The following is a 22,692-nucleotide window of genomic DNA, read 5'->3' on the forward strand; positions in this document are numbered from 1 at the left end:
GATACATCTAACAATCACCAACTGCGCCTGTTTTCTTCTCATCCGGAGATTTCGCCTTGCGTAGATCTTTCATAACCGCTTCAACTTGCTCATCATTACCGTAAAACTCCACAGCATTATCATCCTTCAGCGCCATCATGTCCGCACCCAATGTATACACAAATGGCACCCCTGTAGGTAAGTTCAGATGTTGTATGCCTTCATCGGTGATGCCCTCAATGTGTTTGACAATTCCACGCAGGGAATTACCATGCGCAGCGACTATAACCGTCTTGCCTTTTTTAATCTCCGGCACAATGTTTTCCAGCCAATATGGAAGGGTTCTAGCGACGGTGTCTGCTAAACTCTCACATTCCGGTACTTCGCTATCTTTCAAACCGTATCTTTCGCCGGTTTGTATATCGCAATAGTGTGGATTCACGTCGAGGATTTTTGGCGGGCGTGTTTTGTAACTGCGCCGCCATATGTGCACCTTTTCCTTGCCGAATAACTCCATGGCTTCCGCTTTGTTCATTCCGGTGAGGTTGCCGTAGTGTCGCTCATTGAGGCGCCAATGCTGCTCGACTGGTAGGTCTTTCTCGCGGAGTTGCTTGAGGATTATGTCGAGGGTTTGTATGCTGCGGCAGAGTTTTGAGGTGAAGCCATGGTGGAGTTTGATTTTGAGGTCCTTGAGCCGTTTGCCGGCTTGTTTGGCTTCGGCGCGGCCCTGGTCGGAGAGGTGCGCGTCGAACCAGCCGCAGAATTGGTTCTTGAGGTTCCATTCGGACTGGCCGTGCCGGATGAAGACGATTTTGTGGCATTCGAAGGCGGTTTTTGAGCGTTTTTGGATGTTGCTGGAGTAGGTGATGGGGAATTTGAGCCATTTTGGCAGAGATGTGGTCATTTTATAAGATTTATTTGGGTTTTTATTAGAATTGTTTTATTTTTGTCAGTTTGACAAGAATTTGATTTACATTTTTGATTTGTTGTGTATTTATATAAACAAATTGCGCTAGGAGGATTGTATTGGGTTTTATGGTCGATAGGTGTCACTACGGTGTCAGTTCTGCAGTGGAGAAGACAGCGAACTTAAGACGCTAGTTGTGCACGCGAAGGTCACGGCTAATGCCGCAGCGCCATTTGTGCTCTATGTTGCAATCGGCACTGGAGGATGCGCGATGCGCTTAGTTCCGCGCCGGCTATCGTTGGGTTGGCCCGCATTGCTTGCGGCTCTTAACATTTCTCGCGTTTTAATTCGGTTATCGCGTTATTTTGATCAACAATCGCTTGATTTTACTTGTAACAAACGTGTATAGTGTGTTATTACGGATTAATCGGGTGTAGAATGTTCACAGCGACTTTATTTTCTGATCGCGGTTGTCGCGTGCCGTCTGTGGATGTGTGCTCTGGTGAATATGTGCGTTATGTTTACCATTGATAATATCGAGTTGTGAAAGTTACGTCGCCGGACATGGAATCAGGAACTGTCGATGTTCATGGAATTTGCGTTTGGGTAAGTTCATTTACTGATAATTATGTGTAAACTGTTTTAAATTATTTCTTCATTTTCGGATAGCGTAAGAATTCTTTTTTTGCATTTTTTTAACTTTTTGGAAAACTGGTAATATTTCGCGATCTGTTAGTGATATTTTTATTTTTTCCACGGATTCTGTTCCGTTTCTCTCTATCGATTTTAGTTTGGAATATATTCGCTATTAAAAATCGATTTCCACTTTACCTAGACTATCTTATAGGGAATAGTTCGTAGAATAGTTCCTGAGATTTGTTCATATTTATCTCTTTTAGTTTACATATTGAAATTACAGTTTTTTTTTGATATAACACGCGAACGCGGTGTCAGAATAATCGAATTGTAATTTTATTTTTATTTCTCTTTCTTTTTTATTGTGGAGACATAGTCTCCGATTGCAATTACATTTTATGGTATACGTTCTATATATTTTGATCCGATTCTTGTATAGCTTACATTTGGTGCCATTAATTCTAATTATTGGTAAATGACGAGTGAGCGATTAACTGTTTTTCACACTCACACATACACACACATGCATGTAACGAAGAGCGGCCCGTTAGTGTGTATGTATGTAACCAAAACATCTTAGCACTACCTGATATGTTTATTGTTTATTGTAAAAAAAATTAAATGAATCATTTATTAAATACTGGTTTGTTTCGTGTATGACTTTCGTTACTTTCAATTTCATTGCAATATCAACCTTGTTGCATATTTGATAAATGTGGTTTGGTGGTAGTGAGTGCACACCGTGTCCGTGTGCGATCATGCGATTTCGCGCAAGAGATAAGTTTGTTTACCTGCAGGTATCGAATCTTTATTTCGTGGAATCAAAACACACCGTTGCTGTTTATTATATTAGCATCGTAAATTTAAGCAAATATTCTTCAATTCTTTCATGAATATAACTAACAATTTTATATTAATTCTAATACATTTTTATTATCAGCAGATGATTACGGACTAATGTGTTACCTGGTAAACGTGAAACGATGCATGCTCAAATTAAATATCACTTAAATATTTAACGTAGAATCTGGCAATCTGTCAGCATAAAAAGTAAGTGCACTCAAATCAGATTTTAATTTTTTATTACCTTTACTAATCTAAATTTCCAGAAATACTGTAAAAACTTGTATTGTTTATTTCTATATTTATCAGCAATCGTGAACCTTCGACACAAGAATTGTGTTTGTTTGAACACAATATTCACTTTCTTATCGCATTGCCGTGTGTCCTCGTTGCCAGCACCTCACGCCGCATGTTGCTGCATCTTAGTCGCGTGCCATCGACGCGCTGGCCTTGCACGCACCTCTCACTTTCTTATCATAAACTGCCTCGTCGTTGCTTATCAGTTTGCGGCAGTTTCGGCCGGTCTCTGGTTGATTCAGACGTATTTTGTGCGACTCGTATCGTTTATCCGGACTTCTACTTTCCAATTCGTATTATATTCGATCATCAATAGTATAATATTACTAATGTTTTATTTTTTTTATTTGCAGTATTTGCCGTGCTTTGGAGTTCGATGGGTTGTTCATTCGTAAGTTTATAATTCAATTATATATTTCGTTTTATTTTCTGCGTCGATTATTACTTTGCGTTCATGTGTTTTTTTTCGTCGCGGTTCACCGCCTTCTACTAATAATTAAATAATAATTGAATTATTTTTTGTTATTGGGAGTAACGTCTTACAAACTTGGGCGCGGGGTCCAAATATGCAGAATTAAATTCTCTAGCCGGTTGTATTTATTTGTTGCAAGAAAAGCGCTTATACGATACGATTTATGAGTTAATATTGGAAACAAACTTGTAAAACGCAGCTATAAATTTGAACATCACGCCTCATATAGGTTAGTGTACAAAACTGTAATATTTATTTAAATCTCACGTTATTGAAACATGATGCAGTATCCCCTTTGCCCATTTTCCATTATTAGTTATTCTTTTAAATTAACAATTTAGCTAGCTTAGCTTATAGGGAATTGTCCGTAGAATTGTCTCTGCTGCATTTATCTCTTTTAATTTACGAGATATTCGCGATTGAATAAAACGGGCAAAAATTGAAAAATGTCACTTTTTAGCACTTTTAGTCACGTTTTTCGATCTTTTACTATTAGAAATATTATTATTTTATATTTTTATCTGACAGAGAATTTTCCAATCTATCATAATCAGCAATTCGTTGGTAGCTATCGCTTTTAGTTTAAGACATATTAATTATCAAAAATCGTCGAAAAAAAAGTATCAAGCAATTTTGGCAATTTTTTCTTAAGATGTAAAATTTTATCTCTCAGATTTCTATTTTAACTATCTTAGCTCATAGAAAATAGTTCGAAGATTAAGATGCTGCGATCAGATCTTAATTATCTCTTTTGGTTACGAGATATTCGCGATTGAAAATCGTAAAAATTGCAAAATGTCACTTTTTTAGCACTTTTGGTGGCGTTTTTTGACCTTTTGCTTTCAATGAAATATAATTATTTTATACTTTTGATCTGACAGAAATTTTCCAATCTTTTCCATAATCAGCAATTCGTTTGGTAGCTATCGCTTTTAGTTTTAAAGACATAATGGTATCAAAATCGTCGAAAAAAAGTATCAAGCAATTTTTGGCAATTTTTCTTAGATGTAAAATTTTTATCTCAGATTTCTATTTTAACTATCCTAAGCTCATAGAAATAGTTCGTAGATTAAGATGCTGCGATCAGATCTTAGTATCTCTTTTAATTTTACGAGATATTCGCGATTGAAGAAAATCATCAAAAATTGCAAAATGTCACTTTTATAGCACTTTTAATGGCGTTTTTGACCTTTTGCTGTGGGAAATATAATTGTACATACTTTTGATCTGACAGAGAATTTTTCCAATCTTTTCATAATCAGCAATTCGTTCGGTAGCCTATCGGCACGAGTTTAAGACTATGTGTAATTATCAAAATCGTCGAAGAAAAAAAGTATCCAAGCAATTTTTGGCAATTTTTCTTAAGATGTAAATTTTATCTCTCAATTTCTATTTTAACTATCTGGCTCATAGAAAATAGTTCGTAGATTAAGTCTGCGATGGATCGCCAATTATCTCTTTTAGTTTACGAGATATTCGCGATTGAAGAAAATCATCCAAAAATTGCAAAATGTCGCACTTTTAGCACTTTTAGTGGCGTTTTTGACCTTTTGCTGTGGGAAATATAATTATTTTATATACTTTGATCTGACAGCAAGAATTTTCAATCTTTCATAATCAACTAATTCGTTGGTAGCTATCGCTTTTAGTTTAAGACATATTAATTATCAAAAATCGTCGAAAAAAAAGTATCAAGCAATTTTGGCAATTTTTTCTTAAGATGTAAAATTTTATCTCTCAGATTTCTATTTTAACTATCCTAGCTCATAGAAAATAGTTCGTAGATTAAGATGCTGCGATCAGATCTTAATTATCTCTTTTAGTTTACGAGATATTCGCGATTGAAGAAAATCATCAAAATTGCAAAATCACTTTTTAGCGCACGAGTGGCGTTTTTGACCTTATGGGAAATATAATTATTTTATACTTTGATCTGACAGAGAATTTTCCAATCTTTCATAATCAGCAATTCGTTGGTAGCTATCGCTTTTAGTTTAAGACATATTAATTATCAAAAATCGTCGAAAAAAAGTATCAAGCAATTTTGGCAATTTTTTCTTAAGATGTAAAATTTTATCTCTCAGATTTCTATTTTAACTATCCTAGCTCATAGAAAATAGTTCGTAGATTAAGATGCTGCGATCAGATCTTAATTATCTCTTTTAGTTTACGAGATATTCGCGATTGAAGAAAATCATCAAAAATTGCAAAATGTCACTTTTTAGCACTTTTAGTCGCGTTTTTCGACCTTTTACTGGTCGAAATATAATTATTTTATATTTTTATCTGATAGAGAATTTTCCAGTCTTTCATAATCAACAATTCGTTGGTAGCTACCTCTTTTAGTTTAAGAGATATTAATTATTGAAAATCGGCGAAAAAAAGTATCAAGCACCCCCCCTTGGCAATTTTTTCTTAAGATGTAAAATTTTATCTCTCAGATTTCCATTTTAACTATCCTATCTTATAGAAAATAGTCCGTAGATTAAGATGCTGCGATCTGATTCTATTTATCTCTTTTAGTTTACGAGATATTTGCGATTGAAATAAATCGTCAGAATTTGAAAAAATGTAATTTTTAGCACTTTCAGTCGCGTTTTTCTAGCTTTTATCTTCTTATAGGAATTATATTGTCGGCATCATTCATTAATTATACTAGCATGAACTAGAAATCATAAATTAGAAGTGTATTAGTTTTGAACACAATTCTGTTACCTGCCTTTCTGTATAAACAACTTTTTTATCCCATGTGTGTTCCGCATGTCGTTCCTCGCGCCGCATCTACTTGCGCATGCAGCGTATTTCGGTTACACAGTTTTGCAGATCGCAGGTAACCGTGTCTATTGCTATTCGCGCACAAATCCGCGTGTGACAATGCTTGCGCACCTCTTGTATTTACACGCGCGACAGCCGTCTTATCATATCGTCAATATTGGTGTGTTATATTCGGCATGCCTTAGCATTATCGAGTTTATGCTTTCCGCGGCCGAGTTCAAATTCGCCGGTCTCACCAGGGTTCGCGCCTTCGGGCTTGTCTCTCGCGGCTTATATCATTCTTAGGTTTGATTAATTATTCGGCGTTGTATTTGATTGATAATCGTGTAAATTTTCACCGCTGCGGTTTTATCGTGTGCAGTTGCCGTTGCTGGTCGCTTCATTTTGCCGTCATGTTGATTTATTCATCATTAGGATGATGCATCGGTTATCTCTAGGTAACTTTTAACTGAATAACATAGATTATTAGTTTGCTTTTGATGTGTGAATATAATAATAATAAAATTTATGAAATGGTTTAACTTGTGTTTTATTCCATTTATAGTACTTTCGGGTCTTGGATTCCGATGAGTTCTGCTTTGGTAAGTTAATATTTTAATTAGGTGGTCACTGCTTCAAAATGGCCACCAAAATTTTCCCTTTTCTTGCATTTTTCAAAACACGCGGTGGAAAACAGGCCATATCTCGGAAACCCTTCGTGATATTTTCGTGTTCGCTACATTTTATCATAGGAAAAGAGTGCATCTTTAAGATGCACCCCGGAACCCCCGCGAAATTCGGTCGTAACTGCCTCAAAATGGCCGCCAAAGTTTGCCCTTTTCTTGCATTTTTCGAAACACGCGGTGGAAAACAGGCCATATCTCGGGAACGCTTCGTGATATTGTCGTGTTCGCTATATGTTTATGATAGGAAAGAGTGCATCTCTTTAAGATGCACCCCAGAACACCCGCAATTCGTCGTAACTGCCTCAAATATGTACGCCGGATTTTACCCTTTTCTTGCATTTTTTCAAAACACGCGGTGGAAACAGGCCATATCTCGGGAACCGCTTCGTGATATTTTCGTGTTCGCTATGTTTTATGATAGGAAAAGAGTGCATCTTTAAGATGCACCCCAAAACTCCCTGAAATTTGGGTCGTAACTGCCTCAAAATGGCCGCAAAATTTGCCCTTTTCTTTCGTTTTCAAAACGCGGTGGAAAACTGGCCATATCTCCGGGAACCCTTCGTGATATTTTCGTGTTCGCTATGTTTTATGATAGAGGAAAAGAGTGCATCTTTAAGATTACTGAGAACCACTGAAATGCGGTCGTAACTACTTATAAAGTAGCCGCCAAAGTTTACCCTTTTCTTGCATTTTTCAAAACACGCGGTGGAAAACTGGCCATATCTCGGGAACCCTTCGTGATATTTTCGTGTTCGCTATGTTTTATGAACACCCTGTATATATATATTTTTTTCATTGTGTCCGTGATAATTTTGCTTTAACTATTGTTTTTATGGTTTCCCTTATTGCCCTTTGAATTTTCTTTTTGTGACACCCTGTATATTAGTTTCCCGGAGCCTCGGGTGAAAAACGAATGATATTTGCAGTGCTAAAATGTTTTTCTGTTTTTTCATTAAATTTTTTATTTGTAACACCCTGTATATTTGGTTTTCATTTTCAATAACGTAGAAAATGAACTCTTTGTTAATTTCCTTATTCCGATCGAACTGTACGAAGTGCTACTTGCTTATATGTGCGCGGCTTCTGTTGACTTGTAAAATCTAAACTTGTATTCTATTGTTAATAAAGAAATAGTAAGATATATTGAGTTCTTTGATTTGTGTGTTCGCCTTCTATCATTTCAGGAACAGGTCTCTGAAGAGTTTCCCCTCGCCAGGATGATCCCTCTATAAAATTGTTAAGGTAACCTGCATGATTCGTGCTTACTCCTTCTTTTCATTTTGTATACCAGGTCAGAACTTGTAGAATATTTTTAAGTGTCGCCTCTCTTGAGACGACAAACTTAAGTATTTGAACAAGTTTTATAAGGATTGTCCTTATAAGGAGATCCCCTCTCTGAAATTGATCCCCACCATAAAAATTGTTGATAATGCTGAGTATTCTGGGGATGAAGCGCAGAGACATCGCAGCTGTGGGGATTAGCGGGCCACGGGGCAATATGGACGCGCATCGAAGCAGTGGGCGATCGACCTCCGGCGCTCTGGGGGATCGACCGTAGACTGTCTTATAACGACGCGTGCTAAAAAGAATTTAAAAATCTGAATCCCTCCTGTGGCTCTTCTATCTCGCCTCCTCTTCTCTACTCTCTGTTCTCTTCCTTCTGTCCTCTACTCTTGCTATTCTTTTGTTTCACTTCTCTATTTCTCTGTTCCACGACTTACTCTTTCTTGCTTCTCTTATTGCCTTCACTTAGTTACGAATTTCTCTTATATTTCGTTGCAATTTCTTAATACGGCAAATTTCACCTGATATTTTTTATATTTGAAAAATGCCTTCCATACAAAGTTCGATCCGTGTCTACTAGCATGCCAACAGGTGCACGTATCACTCGACCACCGAGTGTTTTGTTGCATCATTTTATATTTGATTCTTCCTATTTATGTTTCCTGCACTTTATTCAACTTTTAAAAACAACAACACAAACAACAGCTATATATTGTACACGAATAGCAGTTAAGACCTTATCCAATCCTGCAAACGGCAAGGGAAACCAGAAAGAAATGAAGAAGTATATAATGTGCATTAAGTTTAGTAGCAACATTTATAACCACATACATTTATTTAAAGTCGAAGATCATAGTCAGCTCTTAAGTCTCCTGAAAGTAAAACTTGCCTTATAATACGCGCATCTCTAACATTTCTGCGACGGAAACGGTTGACTCCTTGGCACAAATTCTTCAACAGGCATCAACGTTGTTTATTTAGTTTAATTAAAACACACAACACAAGGTGCAAGCAAATATTAAAACAAACAACTGCAATACAATGCAAAACATTTACATATAAAAACGAATTCTACGTGGACAGCACAACAAAGATGTATGTACACATTAATATAATATATAAGACAATACAGCAAAGTCATATACACAATAAAGAGTTCTCAAGTTCTACATACACAATAACATAACACAAACAGCAATCAAGGAAATGTGCTCAAGAAGATGACACGCACAAACAAATCTAGGATTACGCGCACTGTTGATGAAAACCCCAACAATTTCCACGCGATTTACCGAATTACAAACTAAAAATAGACAATAACAGCCGCGAGTAACACGCCCGACTCGACCAATGACCGGCACAAAACTGTGCTCAGAACAGCGCGCAGCGCAATCAGCGACGGCGCATGACAACACGCGATAACGCTGCGCGCACGCCGCAATACCACGCGCAATATTTGAAACAAACAAGGTCGCATGCAAGATAGTCAATTCGGGAATTTCGACTAGAAAAATGCAAGTGTAATTTTTGGTTAAATATTTATTAAAACTGCAATAAATACGCTTATAATTATAATTTAACTAGGTATATATAAGAAAGAAATAAATAAACTTAAACTATATAAATTAATTTTTAAATAATATTAAAAAAACGCCGCACCCCACATGGGAATCGAAAAAATAAATTTCAATACAGGGAAATATAGAATTAAATTCTGCATCAGGGAACATAATTCTGAATTTACTACGACACTCCGTTCGCGTGTTATAACAAAAAAAACTACAATTCCTACCGCAACGAGTACAAGTGCGTATACACACAACTATCAATATAACTCACGTTACGGAATTTCCTGGCAATACATTTCGATACAGGGTGATACAGAATTAAATTCTGCATCAGAAAACATAATTTCGAATTTACTATGACTCCGCGTTCGCGTGTTATAACAAAAGAACTACAATTCCTAGCGCAATGAGTACAAGTGCGTATACACACAACTATCAATATAACTCGCGTTATGGAATTTTCTGGCAATACATTTCAATACAGGGTGATACAGAATTAAAAGTAAATCGAGAAATTCCTACAATATTACAAAAGGTTCCCGAGATATGGCCTGTTTTCCATCGGGTGTTTTACAAAATGCACTCTTGCCCTATCATAAAATGAAGAAAAAACTAAATTATCGCAAAGGGTTCCGAGTATAGTTGCGATTCTGTGTCACCACTTGCCACAAACGAACATTACGAAAGCTCCAGGGCCTTCGTACGGCAGAGATTATGGATAGGCCTTAAGTGGTATTCGGTGCGCTCATCTGTAACTTTACCTAAAGTCAACCGCTGCACGATAGAATTTGACAAGAAAGCGCGCGAGTTTCAAATCAATGTGCAACAAATAATATTATTTAATGCCGTATTTCTATTCAGGTTCTATACTGACGTTTGAAAAGTCATGTCAAGAAAGTTATTTATTGTTCATTTACTTTGATTTTAAATTACCTTTGAAGAAACACAATCAAAAATATAAATAATCTTTTTATATGCGTATTTGGCTCATTATCAGCAAATACTTGAAAAATTAACCAAAATATTCATATAAATTTATTGGTTTTACGAGTTTTTTAAATTTGAAATTTTTTAGCGAAAACGTGGATATTTTGCATTTTGAAAAATACAGATACACTCGATGCGTACAATTCCTTGTCATCTTCATCTTTTTCACATCTGCTGGAGCACACGGCTCGTCAAAATATTCACTTTTCAATTTCGATGAATAGGCGAAGACTGAGACGGCTGACAACGAGTGCGGGTGCGAGTGAGAACGAAGAGCTGCGGTAAGGCAGTTTCACCCGCGCCAAGAAGGCAACGCATGCGTATAACATGTTACGAAAGCTATCCGGCACCCTCAAGCTGCTCCGAAAAATTGAGGCGACCCGAACCCTCCAAAAGACCTCCGTTGGGCACTCAGAATTGCAATTTGCCTTCGTTCGACAGTACGGCACTTCGGGTGCTGCTCAGAATAACACCAATAGCCTGCTTTCCACCGAGTGTTTTGAAAAATGCATGATAACGCCTAACTTTCGGGGCTATTTTGAGGCGGTTCCGACTGAATTTCGCGGGGGTTCCGGGGTGCATCTTAAAGATGCACTCTTTTCCTATGATAAAATGTAGTGTGAAGCCAGCGTGCGCTCTGAAGATGGCGCCGGGTTCAAAGCTGAGAGCAGAAGGATTGATGTGTGGATTTTACGCTGGTTGTAAGGCAGCGGAGAGTCTTAGAGATTCTCGGAGAAGTGAGGCGATCTTCACTCGATGCTTGCTCGGTAACTACTACTTTATTCATCCAAAAATGTCTAAGTGCAAAACTTTGCGTACATACTTGCCCAAAGGGCAGTGACCCTTCGTAATTTGTAATCTTAAGATAGCTTAAGTACTATACAGCGATATATATATAATTATTCCGCTTTCAGAGTCAAGTGTGTGACGTGATGGACCCTTGCTCATCTGCAAATGTGTTTTACTATCTACTGTATCTACGTAACTACTGTACTTTCAAACATTAAGGGTGTTGATATACATATTACGATGTTAATGCTTGTGATTGCACTATTGTATAGCTTAATTGTATTTATTGTCTAAGTTCCCGGCGACGCACTATCGGCACTAAATAAACGCACAACACCGAATTCGTGAAAGTTGGAAACTTCCGCCTTTTCTGTTGCGGTGCAAACATGTATGAGCTACAGAAAATATACAAAGCGTTCCGGTGATATGGCTGTTCCACGCGTGTTTTCGAAAAATGCAAGAAAAGGGGCAAACTTTGGCGGCCATTTTGAGGCGAAAGTTGGGACCGAATTTCGCGGGGTTCCGGGGTGCATCATAAAGATGCACTCTTTTCTATGATAAAATGTAACGAACCCGAAAATATCACAGAAGCGTTCCCGAGATATGGCCTGTTTTTCCACCGCGTGTTTTGAAAAATGCAAGAAAAGACGGAAACTTTGGCGGCCATTTTGAGGCAGTTACCACCGAATTTCGCGGGGGTTCCGGGGTTGCATCTTAAAGATGCACTCACTCTATCATAAAATATAGCGAACTTGAAAATACTCACGAAGAGGTTCCCGAGATATGGCCTATTTTCCACCGCGTGTTTTGAAAAATGCATGAAAAATTCACAAACACTTTCGTTCCTTTGTTTGCGATAACTACGCGCAAGTAAAATTGAAATGGCACCGTTAATTCGCGAACTACTGCAACACGCAGGTATGAGGTAATACAGGTAAAACATGTGACGTAATAATATAATTTAATTATCAACTTACCCGCAATTCAGCGCTCATCGGATTGCAGGTGCGGCAAGCACTGCCAATTAAAAACGGTAAAATAAAATCGTACGTACAATATAATAATATTATATTGACACATCCAGGAGAAAACAAACATTCTGTGCTGAGTATTACTATGGTGAATAAAGTAACTTACTCAAGCACGAAGGAGGACGAAAACAACATCACGCAGGAATATGTTGCCGGTTATCCAGCGACCGACAGCGATCACACAACTAACCGACAATACAAAACCGTAGCATTCGCGTAATTTGGAATATAAATATCAAACGGAAGTAAAAAAGCATTTATGGACATTAAACGCGCAAACAATTATTAACAGGTTACTATTACCGCCAGTTGCAACTGGCAGATACGCGTCTGAACGACGAACTAGAGACCGACATGAAACTGGCTATGATTGCACATATTAAAGCCGAGCAAGCAACGACGCGGCATTTCACGATAAGACTACTCGAATGTGCCTGCTGCATGAACCCCGCAGGTAAAAGCAATAGATGCGCAAAGCCATATTGCGCGATGGCACGCGCGACGGCACGCGATCTTGTCCGCGACTTGCAATAGATGCGCAAAGCCGGTGCGTCGATGACACGCGACCTTGTGTACGAATTGCAATAGGCACAATACATGCGATCTAAACTAAACTAGAATATGCTGCACGTGGGGTGAGGGGATTTCAACGACGATACTCTGAAATCTCATGCGCTGCATTCCGCGCGGCGACTAAGCGATAAGAAAGAGTGAATTGTGTTCAAAACAAACACAATTCTCGTGCCGAATATTCACGTTTGCTGATAAAAACAGAAATAAACAAAGCAATTCGATTTTATGCTTTTTAGTTCAGGCTAGTGCCATCTCCGAATGCTACAGATAGTAGTACCGGAATTTAGATTAATAAAATTAATAAAACAATAAAATTTAAATCATGAAATTGATTTCTTATGCTAAAAGATTGACCGATTTTACATTAAATATTTAAGTGATATTTAATTCAAGCATGTTTTGTTTCTATTCTATTTTGACTTATATTTAAGCAATGAACAAATCCAACTATTTATTGCATTTTTTCGGAAAAACCGTAAATTCTACAGACAATTTTTACTAAAATAAAAGGATCAGATAAACGTTTTGTTGCAACTTCAGTAGAAAAAATTATACATTTTCAACTTTTATGTTACTGTGGAAAAGTACTTTCACATTTGATCAAATTGCGGGAAAACTATGAATTCAAGAGTAAAATTTTACTAAAATAAAATGCTCAGGGGGTCCATCTATAGCAACTTCCAAAATAAAAACTTTAAATTAACAAATTTAATTTTTCGGTGGAAAATGAAAGTTCACATTTGATCAAATTGCGGGAAAACTATGAATCCTACAGTAAAATTTTACTATGATAAAATGTTTATGGAAGCATCCGCAATAAAAAAATGTGAATTTCCATTATCAAAGTTTCTGTGGAATGCTCGCACGAAATTTCCACTGAAAGTTTAAGATATCAATTTTCTAATTGCAGGAAAACGGAAAGAAACGGTACCAAAAAACAAATACTATGACAATAAAAATAAAAATTTCACTTACGAGTACATCGAACACCGCAGAATTAAATGCGAGTAGATACTGAAATAAACAAGAAACAAAACATTAGTTACACAATTTCGGACAATGTTGAAATGAATCTGAGTTCCGTCGGAATCCAAAGTGTGCCTTATATATCGTCTTATTCTTCACAATTATCAAAATAATAATTTAAATACTTACCAGGTAGAACAGTCGCCCGTCAAGTTCTGCTGAAGACAAAAACGATTCACACACGTCCAAAATATTATTTACAATCACACAACATGGCCGGCCGGCGTCCGACGGCAACCGATCCCGAATAAACGCAAAAATGTAATAAACACACAAAATAATGAGTCCCCGAGATTACACACGCGATAAATATTTAGCGAAGAACCAAACACGACAATTAACACTAAATTCAATCAAGCAAAACGCGATACACCGAATTTACAACACGAGAAACACGAATACTCATTTAAGTATTATCACTTATCGCACGAAGTAAGAGTTGTGTGCCGGCTACACAACAACTGTGCACGCCGACTTTCACTCGCAGGAATATTTTTCGTTAAAACATGCATCGTTGCGCCACCTGATGATCCTTTACAGTACATCAAGAAACTACAAAGTGTTACAAAAAGTTTGGCGTGCATATGAGGCAGTGTGCGATTGCGTATGAGTCAGTGAAAGGTCACGCAGTTAAATGGCCGTGTCCGTGTGTCACACGTACACGCAACTGCGCATGCCCCACCCTGTCTAAACGAGTAGCAATTTTTACACATAACTCAAAACTTCAAATGTAGATGTCGCTAGGATGTACTAATTCAAATTAAATAAAACAAATTGTTACTTTAACGCAAAAATATAACAATATAACAATAAATAAACGTTATATACAACATAAATAGTCAATGAAAGTATATATTCGTCATAAAATCACATTTTTTTTTTAACTTGCATCAAATCTCTTCAAAAACTACAAAAAAAGCATAAAAAGATCTAAATTTTACTTTTTTAGTAATTTACTCTTCAAATAATATACCTATATCATTTCAGTTAATAAAAATCGTCTAAATATTCATTAATTCATATTCTTTTCCTACCTCTATCAGGTCAAATCACACAATTTTCGGAACCAAGCTGCAACTTAGTCCAACAAGTCTTCAAATCCCATCTTACATCGTACACATTAATAAAATATAGATCTTTGTCAGTAATAATTATACATACACAATAATAATCAATGATAGCAGTATTCCAAGCTAATTAACTAGACTAAATCAAGCGAAAATGATCGGGTCGTCCGCTTGGTCCGCCGGCGTGTTGATAATAACCTCATCCTGCATGCTGCCGTATCTAATTCGAGTGTAAAGCATCCTCAAACGAATTATCACCGATCTACAAGTGATTCCGTTGTAGAGACACATTCCTATTAGCAGTGCAATGAAGCCAAAGAGCTAAAAACATAAAAATGTTAGAATTATATTTGTTTTTAGTGTAAATTTGCATTTTTTTAGTAAAACTTGTATAACTTTTGTAATATTAATTAAAATATCATGAAATTTGAAAGAATAATAGTTAATAAGTGTATCTTTCTACATATTAAAATTTTTTTAGAAAATATTAATTTATGTCAAAGATATTTAAGTTTAAACTTTGTAGTTTGACTAAAAATTTTGATTTTTTGCAATTTTTTAGTAAAACTTGTATAACTTCAGTAATTTTGATTGTATTTTCATGAAGCTTTAAACAATAATAGTTAATAAGTGTATCTTTATATGTATTAAAGATTTTTTTCAAAATATTAAGTTTTATCAAAGATATTCAACTTTAAAGTTCAATTTACTAAAAAAATGCAACTTTTTATTGATTTATAAATTTTAAAAACTCACCTGTAACCAAATAAACGACTGATGCATAAACAACAATCCAACAATCCAGATGACAATCGTCCGCACCGAATCCAAAACCATCCGCGACGTGGCCGACATCTCCTTCGTCACACTAATCCCAGCAAAATTAAAGAACGCAATCGAGATAATCGTACCCATAATGGCGAAAAACAGCCGCCAATTATTCCCTATCTGTATGAAACCCTCAATAGCATCCTCTAAAACCCCCCGCGAGTTGTTACTGAACGGCGGACCAACATGAATAAAATAAAACGGAATCTGCAGTAAGCTTAGAACAATAAATCCGAATAAACCTTCCCATCCGACCGCTTGCAACGGCGGAATGTCTTGTCCAGTCACGAATTTCTCCTCGACTACCATCTGTATCGCCGTGATCACCTGCGCGATGATAATCAGAATATCCCCGGTGATTATCGAGTTTCTATCGGGGTTATCTTCGCCTTTTGGCGAGAACATGAAATCCGCTGCGCCTACAGTCGTCAAACCGACGATAACCATGAATATTCCAGCCCATTCGCGTTTCTTTAGGATACGCTCGAGGAATCCGACGCTGAGCAAACCGACGAAGATGATGACAGAGCCGCGAAACATTTGGAAACTCGAGGCGTAGGTCATTGTTAATCCAACGTACATTATCGAAGTGGCTGTCATGTCGCACATTGCAGGGATGAATAAAATGAACGGGTTGAAGTTTCTGTTGCCTTTTGTGAGTGCTTTCTCATTCTCAACCTGTGGAAACATCCAAATTCATAAAAAATGAAGAAAAGTATTGAGTAGAAGTCATTTTAGGTTATGTTTTAATAAAAATGTCAAATAAAATGAAAATTCTTGAAAATTATTGATGAAATATTGTTAAATAATAATCTATAGTAAATTACAAGTATTTTCCTTACACTTTAGCTTGAAATAAATAAATATTTATGCAAAATACTTACACCTTGTTTAGAATAAATAAAATACATGATTTTAAATGTGACCAAACACAGAATCTCGCCCAGAAACATGCTGGATGCTTGCATGAATGGATGATCAAACGCGCGGAGTGTGCCATCACGTCCCACAGACTTTAAATCATCCGCCCACCTAAAAAAACGCACTTTTTTGGTAAAAAAACACACAAAAAACATAAAAATCTACATTTTTATTGTTTTATTACTTACTTTGTGCTTAAAGTGTTTATACTGCCTGTGATTACCATCATGAACGCCAGCGAGAGTTGATAAGACGTCCAAGCCATTGTAAAAGCGAATTTGTTTAAATTTATCAACAAATTTCGATTAGAAATCAAGTCGGTAGAGTTTTTTTTATTCTAAGCGTAGCTCACTAGACGATGACTGGAAGCAAAGTGCGTGAACATGCGGGTCACTGAGAACAAAGCACACAGTGTTATCAGTTGTTGTCTTTCCGATCGTAGAGTGAAAGACGTTTTGTGATTTGTAATTTTGTTTCTATGCATTTGCATTGAAACTTGATTCATCAGCTGGCACAGCAAATAATTTGAGGTGACCTTGACAGATTTTGCTGATATACTAAGTGATGACACAAGTTATTTTCCATTACAATAAGAATAAATATTTACACTGCAATTAAATACATGAGTATATTGTTATTGAATGTATTGTTTGTGTAATTTATAATAATTACACAATTATAATGAATAATAATACTATTTAATGCTTACTTATTTTTTGATGATTGTTGAAGACAGTTGTGACAGCTAAATTCCCCTAGAATAGATTTTGACAGCAATCTAGTGGATTCGGTGGTCGGCCATTATCCGTGTGTGCGAGCCTTGTGAGAAGCACGTTTTCGGCCGGCTCGTAGGCATAAAAGTTGCGTCACGCTCAAAAATCATCGTCGATCTGCTCTTTGTCACATAGCGAAGCATCACTGAGTGACCACAATGGCGCAAAGCAAACTGAATGACCTCGCCGGCAAGTTTGGTAAGGGCGGCCCGCCCGGTCTCGGCATCGGGCTGAAACTGCTCGCGCTCGGCGGCGTCGCGGCCTACGGCGTCTCACAATCAATGTACACTGGTAAATACAACATAAACTAAACAATAAAACACATAAATAATCCCATATGAATCATTTTAGTTGATGGTGGCCATCGCGCGATCATCTTCAACCGCATCGGCGGCATCCAGAAGGAAATCTACACTGAAGGACTGCATTTCCGCATGCCATGGTTCCAATATCCGATTATCTACGATATCCGCTCACGTCCGAGGAAGATCTCCTCACCCACCGGCTCCAAAGACTTGCAGATGGTGAATATCTCGCTGCGTGTGCTCAGCCGACCTGATTCGCAGAACTTGCCGAATATGTACCGGCAACTTGGTCTCGATTACGACGAAAAAGTCCTGCCGTCGATCTGTAATGAAGTGCTGAAGTCAGTCGTGGCGAAATTCAACGCTGCACAGTTGATTACACAACGTCAACAGGTAAAAACATCAAAAATTAGTAAATTAATTAGTAAAAATTAAGATTCTAACATGATTTATGTTTTTTTATGTTTTAGGTGTCGTTATTGGTGCGTAGGGAGCTTGTAGAACGCGCTAGAGACTTCAATATCATCCTGGATGATGTGTCCATCACTGAGTTATCGTTTGGTAAGGAGTATACAGCCGCCGTGGAGAGTAAACAGGTCGCGCAGCAGGAAGCGCAACGTGCTGCGTTTATCGTTGAGAGGGCGAAGCAGGAGAGGCAGCAGAAGATTGTCCAAGCTGAGGGTGAAGCAGAAGCAGCTAAAATGATATCCTTTTCATTTTTTTGTTTTAAAAATATTAATAGTTTAAGTATTTTATGATATTTCCTTAATTAATGATTACTTAGGTGAAGCAATCAGTCGTAATCCCGGTTATTTGAAGCTGAGGAAGATTCGTGCTGCACAAAACATTTCCAGAACGGTAAGTCATTAAAATATTATTTTTTTCGATGTTTTTGTTTAAATTTTATGTTTTTAGATTGCAAATTCCCAAAATCGTGTCTACCTCAGCGGAAATTCGCTCATGTTGAATATCCAGGATAAAGAATTCGACGATCAAAGCAACAAACTGAAAAGTAAGCCATAAATTGATTTATATTGTTAATCCAATGCGTGATACTCAATTTCTGCGCTGTTTTTACAGAGTAGTAAAGTAGTTTAGCGACAAATGCGATAACAGGACGGAGGCGCATCGAGATGGCATGCATTTTTCACTTTTTGTACGCGCGCCGCGCCATCCTCTCTCCACGCCACACTCTCGAGAAGAAATAACGTCAACAATATTCACATTCAGACTGACTGAAAAATTGTACATATGTTTAGTGCATTGCCTAGGGTGGTTGGGTCGTGATGCAACCAGTGATCGCATTTATTATTTGTTATGGTTGCGGCGAACACCACTCGGGGCGATGCTTTGGAAAAGTCTTGAAAATTACGCGACATTGTGCGTTTTTTTTTGTTATATTTTATGTTATTCAATAAGATAGTTTTCAAGAGGTGATGAGGTCTTTTCTGCAGCGCAGTGCCCCTTTGACTCCTATTTATATCCTGTTTGTAGCAAATTGTTGCCGTTATTTCTTCCCTCCCATTATCCAATTGAAAAACAAGTTAGAAAAAGCTGATTTTTTTGACTTTCGGGCTAAAATTTTAAGGCAAATGCAGTAGAACGCATCTTTAGTGATATTTTGATGGTAATTTAATGAATTTCCGATGAAAAATTTAATAATTACAGCTAATTAAAGTTAAAAATCGCTAATTTTGAACTGCTGACTTGAAAAAGTGAATTTTTCGCGTTATTTTGTCATTTTTTGCATTTTCTCGTTAGTTTTTCTCGAAATTTCCGATTAAATTCATTATAACTACTCATTAGTTGTGTTTTGATACATAGTTGATAAATTTTTGATAACGCGTTTGATAATTACCGGTAATTTCAAATGAAAATCATTTTTATAACCATTGAGCTTGAAAAACGTAGTTTTTAGCGTGTTTTCTAAGTTTTTCACTGAAATTTAAGGTTTTACATGGTATAACCCTTCTTTAGCTATGTTTTAGTAGATATTTCATAAATTTTTGATAACGAGTTTACAAATTAAAGCCAATTGAGTGTGAAAATAACAAAATTTTGCAACGGTAAAGTTGAAAAACTTATTTTTTCGCAATTTTTTGCCTTTTTTCCTAAATTATTCATAAAATTTGAAGTTAAATTCTATAAAACATCTCCTTAGTTATGCTCTCATACACATTTTATACATTTCTGCCAACGTCTGTATGAATTATGTCAAAATAATCGAGAAAAACACAAAATTTACTATCAAAATGCACAAAAAATTTTGAAACCTTCACGAATATTTTTCTGATATTTTAAGCCTCCAAGATGAAAGATCTTTACTTTATCCACATTTTAAAACAAATTTGATCAAATTTAAACAACCCGTTCAAAAGTTACACGCAAATAAAGTAAAAAATCAAATTAAAAAATGTCCCCAACGCTTATTGACTGTTTACTAATACAATCCCAATAATACATCCATCACTGAGTTATCGTTTGGTAAGGAGTATACAGCCGCCGTGGAGAGTAAACAGGTCGCGCAGCAGGAAGCGCAACGTGCTGCGTTTATCGTTGAGAGGGCGAAGCAGGAGAGGCAGCAGAAGATTGTCCAAGCTGAGGGTGAAGCAGAAGCAGCTAAAATGATATCCTTTCCATTTTTTAAACATTGCTTTAAAAACACTAATAATTTATGTAATTTTATGATATTTCCTTAATTAATGATTACTTAGGTGAAGCAATCAGTCGTAATCCCGGTTATTTGAAGCTGAGGAAGATTCGTGCTGCACAAAACATTTCCAGGACTGTAAGTCATTAAAATATTTTTTTTTTAATGTTTTATGCTAAAATTATGTTTTTAGATTGCAAATTCCCAAAATCGTGTCTACCTCAGCGGAAATTCGCTCATGTTGAATATCCAGGATAAAGAATTCGACGATCAAAGCAACAAACTGAAAAGTAAGCATTTAATTGTCTACTAATTTTAATCTAATGCGTGATACTCAATTTCTGCGCTGTTTTTACAGAGTAGTAAAGTAGTTTAGCGACAAATGCGATATCAGGACGGAGGCGCATCGAGATGGCATGCATTTTTCACTTTTTGTACGCGCGCCGCGCCATCCTTTCTCCACGCCACACTCTCGAGAAGAAATAACGTTAACAATATTCACATTCAGACTGACTGAAAATTGTACATATGTTTAGTGCATTGCCTAGGGTGGTACTGTCGTGATGCAACCAGTGATCGCATTTATTATTTGTTATGGTTGCGGCGAACACCACTCGAAGGTGATGCTTTGAAAAAGTCTTGGAATTTTTTGTTATATTTTATGTTATTCAATAAGATAGTTTTCAAGAGGTGATGAGGTCTTTTCTGCAGCGCAGTGCCCCTTTGACTCCTATTTATATCCTGCATTAGCAAATTGTTGCCGTTATTTCTTCCCTCCTATTATCCAATTGTAACAACTTAGAAAAAGCTGATTTTTTGACTTTCGAGCTAAAATTTTAAGTCAAATGCAGTAGAACGAATCTTTAGTTATATTTTGATGGTAATTTAATGAATTTCTGATGAAAAATTTAATAATTACAGCTGATTATAGTTAAAAATCAGTAATTTTGAACTGCAAACTTGAAAAAATTGAATTTTTCGCGTTATCTTAATCATTTTTTTACATTTTCTCGTTGGTTTTTCTGGAAATTCTCAGTCAAATTGATTGGAACTAGTTATTAGCTGTGTTTAGATACATAGTTGACATTTTTTAAACGTTAAGTTTGAAAGGCGTAGTTTTTTGTGCTTTTTCCAAGTTTTTCACTGAAATTTCAAGGTTTTAGATGGTATAACATTTCTTTAATTATGTTTTAGTGGATATTTCATAAACTTTTGACAACGAGTTTACTAATTAAAGCCAATTGAATGTGAATATAACAAATTTTGTAACAGTAAAGTTGAAAAGCGTATTTTTTCGCAACTTTTTGCTGTTTCTCCTAAATTATTCATATAATTTGAAGTTAAATCCTATACAACATCTCCTCAGTTATGCTTTCATACACATTTTATAAATATCTGCCAGCATGAGTAAGAATTATTCCAGAAAAACGCAATAAACACAAAATTTACTATCAAAATACACAAAAAACCTAATTTCTTAAACTTTGACGGATTTTTTCTAACATTTTAAGCCTCAGTGTGCAAGATCTTTACTTTATCCACATTTTAAAACAAATTTGATCAAATTTAGTCAACCCGTTCAAAAGTTACACGCAAATAAAGTAAAAAATCAAATTAAAAAATGTCCCCAACGCTTATTGACTGTTTACTAATACAATCCCAATAATACAAAAAATATATCATTAGATGGCTCAGGATCTGGATCAACATACCTGCGTGACTACTACCAATCCGGCGACTCGGCCCACAACGACGTCCCCAGGGAAGAAGCGAAGAACATCGTCGAGAATGCAATGGCGGCAGCGCGTCGTGTCACCGGTTAAAACCATCTTCTCCAATTATCACCATCAACATCCAAACCGCCTGTTTTCCTTCATCGGCTTGGTGGCATTTAAACATATGTACATTTACACTCCCAACTTATACAAGAGAATATAAATCAAACGTTGAAGTTTTTATATAGTATACATTCGTTTGTTTTTATTTCTGGAAAAAAATTGCACTCGCCGGCGCAATTCGTCTTCGCCTGCGTGTATTTTCTTTATAAATAATTTACGTTTAGTTTAGTGACTAATTAAATTATTGCATTCCATTGTGTTGTTCGCCGTCGGTCGCCGAAATGTGTGAGAAATATTCTATCCACAAAACAGAAAACTATATCCCTGTAAAATTCCACATTTCTTTTACATCTTCTTATTCTCTTTTTCTTTGTTTTTTTTTTGTGTTCTACTATCGAGAATTAACGGCGAGTGTAAAGCAGACATTACACATTCACAAGAAAACTCATTGTTTTGAATTACCCTGTACACAATTGTA

The 22,692-nt window shown here is 36.4% G+C and overlaps 5 protein-coding genes across 6 annotated transcripts in view; 2 read left to right on the top strand and 3 right to left on the bottom strand.

Moving 5' to 3' along the window:
* The window catches only part of Snr1 (SWI/SNF related, matrix associated, actin dependent regulator of chromatin, subfamily b, member 1), a 42,881-nt gene that overhangs the window by 5,947 nt on the left and 14,242 nt on the right, over nt 1-22,692 (bottom strand). The gene's annotated exons all lie outside the window — the stretch shown is intronic.
* On the bottom strand, nt 8-883 carry LOC135803352 (phosphoglycerate mutase 2-like). The gene has a single exon (XM_065316946.1). The coding sequence runs from the start codon at nt 881-883 to the stop codon at nt 8-10; it is 876 nt and encodes a 291-aa protein (XP_065173018.1).
* Nucleotides 14,669-17,183, bottom strand: Tango9 (transport and golgi organization 9). The gene is made up of 4 exons (XM_065316992.1): nt 16,837-17,183; nt 16,612-16,759; nt 15,656-16,405; nt 14,669-15,220 (listed from the first exon to the last, which is right to left on the bottom strand). Exons 1-4 carry the CDS (start codon nt 16,911-16,913, stop codon nt 15,044-15,046), a joined length of 1,152 nt encoding a protein of 383 aa, XP_065173064.1. The 5' UTR covers nt 16,914-17,183; the 3' UTR covers nt 14,669-15,043.
* Nucleotides 17,427-19,161, top strand: LOC135803400 (prohibitin-2-like). 2 transcript variants are annotated; one of them, XM_065316998.1, is made up of 6 exons: nt 17,428-17,712; nt 17,773-18,119; nt 18,197-18,430; nt 18,507-18,584; nt 18,642-18,738; nt 18,807-19,161. In XM_065316998.1, exons 1-6 carry the CDS (start codon nt 17,580-17,582, stop codon nt 18,809-18,811), a joined length of 894 nt encoding a protein of 297 aa, XP_065173070.1. In that variant the 5' UTR covers nt 17,428-17,579; the 3' UTR covers nt 18,812-19,161. The 2 variants fall into 2 exon arrangements, with proteins under 2 accessions (XP_065173069.1, XP_065173070.1); XM_065316997.1 differs by lacking the exon at nt 18,807-19,161 and having other exon boundaries at nt 17,427-17,712; nt 18,642-18,749.
* On the top strand, nt 20,187-22,343 carry LOC135803401 (prohibitin-2-like). The gene is made up of 4 exons (XM_065316999.1): nt 20,187-20,353; nt 20,437-20,514; nt 20,570-20,666; nt 22,063-22,343. The coding sequence occupies exons 1-4, from the start codon at nt 20,351-20,353 to the stop codon at nt 22,197-22,199; spliced, it is 315 nt and encodes a 104-aa protein (XP_065173071.1). The 5' UTR covers nt 20,187-20,350; the 3' UTR covers nt 22,200-22,343.

The sequence above is a fragment of the Atheta coriaria genome, unplaced genomic scaffold (assembly GCF_025399875.1).
Source record: "Atheta coriaria isolate IRGN ID8LTWV9N9 unplaced genomic scaffold, Caltech_Dcor_3.1 hic_scaffold_2_pilon, whole genome shotgun sequence".
Classification (NCBI taxonomy): Eukaryota; Metazoa; Arthropoda; class Insecta; order Coleoptera; family Staphylinidae; genus Dalotia; species Dalotia coriaria.

What these genes read in the sequence shown, in the direction of transcription:
- LOC135803352 (XM_065316946.1), bottom strand. Translation starts at nt 883, where the DNA reads ATGACCACATCTCTGCCAAAATGGCTCAAATTCCCCATCACCTACTCC.
- Tango9 (XM_065316992.1), bottom strand. Translation starts at nt 16,913, where the DNA reads ATGGCTTGGACGTCTTATCAACTCTCGCTGGCGTTCATGATGGTAATC. An exon ending in ATAAACACTTTAAGCACAAA is followed by an intron (nt 16,760 to 16,836) that starts GTAAGTAATAAA and finishes GCGTTTTTTTAG; the next exon opens with GTGGGCGGATGATTTAAAGT. An exon ending in TTATTTATTCTAAACAAGGT is followed by an intron (nt 16,406 to 16,611) that starts GTAAGTATTTTG and finishes ATGTTTCCACAG; the next exon opens with GTTGAGAATGAGAAAGCACT.
- LOC135803400 (XM_065316997.1), top strand. Translation starts at nt 17,580, where the DNA reads ATGGCGCAAAGCAAACTGAATGACCTCGCCGGCAAGTTTGGTAAGGGC. An exon ending in CTCACAATCAATGTACACTG is followed by an intron (nt 17,713 to 17,772) that starts GTAAATACAACA and finishes GAATCATTTTAG; the next exon opens with TTGATGGTGGCCATCGCGCG. An exon ending in CACAAAACATTTCCAGAACG is followed by an intron (nt 18,585 to 18,641) that starts GTAAGTCATTAA and finishes TTATGTTTTTAG; the next exon opens with ATTGCAAATTCCCAAAATCG.
- LOC135803401 (XM_065316999.1), top strand. An exon ending in CACAAAACATTTCCAGGACT is followed by an intron (nt 20,515 to 20,569) that starts GTAAGTCATTAA and finishes TTATGTTTTTAG; the next exon opens with ATTGCAAATTCCCAAAATCG. An exon ending in TCAAAGCAACAAACTGAAAA is followed by an intron (nt 20,667 to 22,062) that starts GTAAGCATTTAA and finishes ATATATCATTAG; the next exon opens with ATGGCTCAGGATCTGGATCA.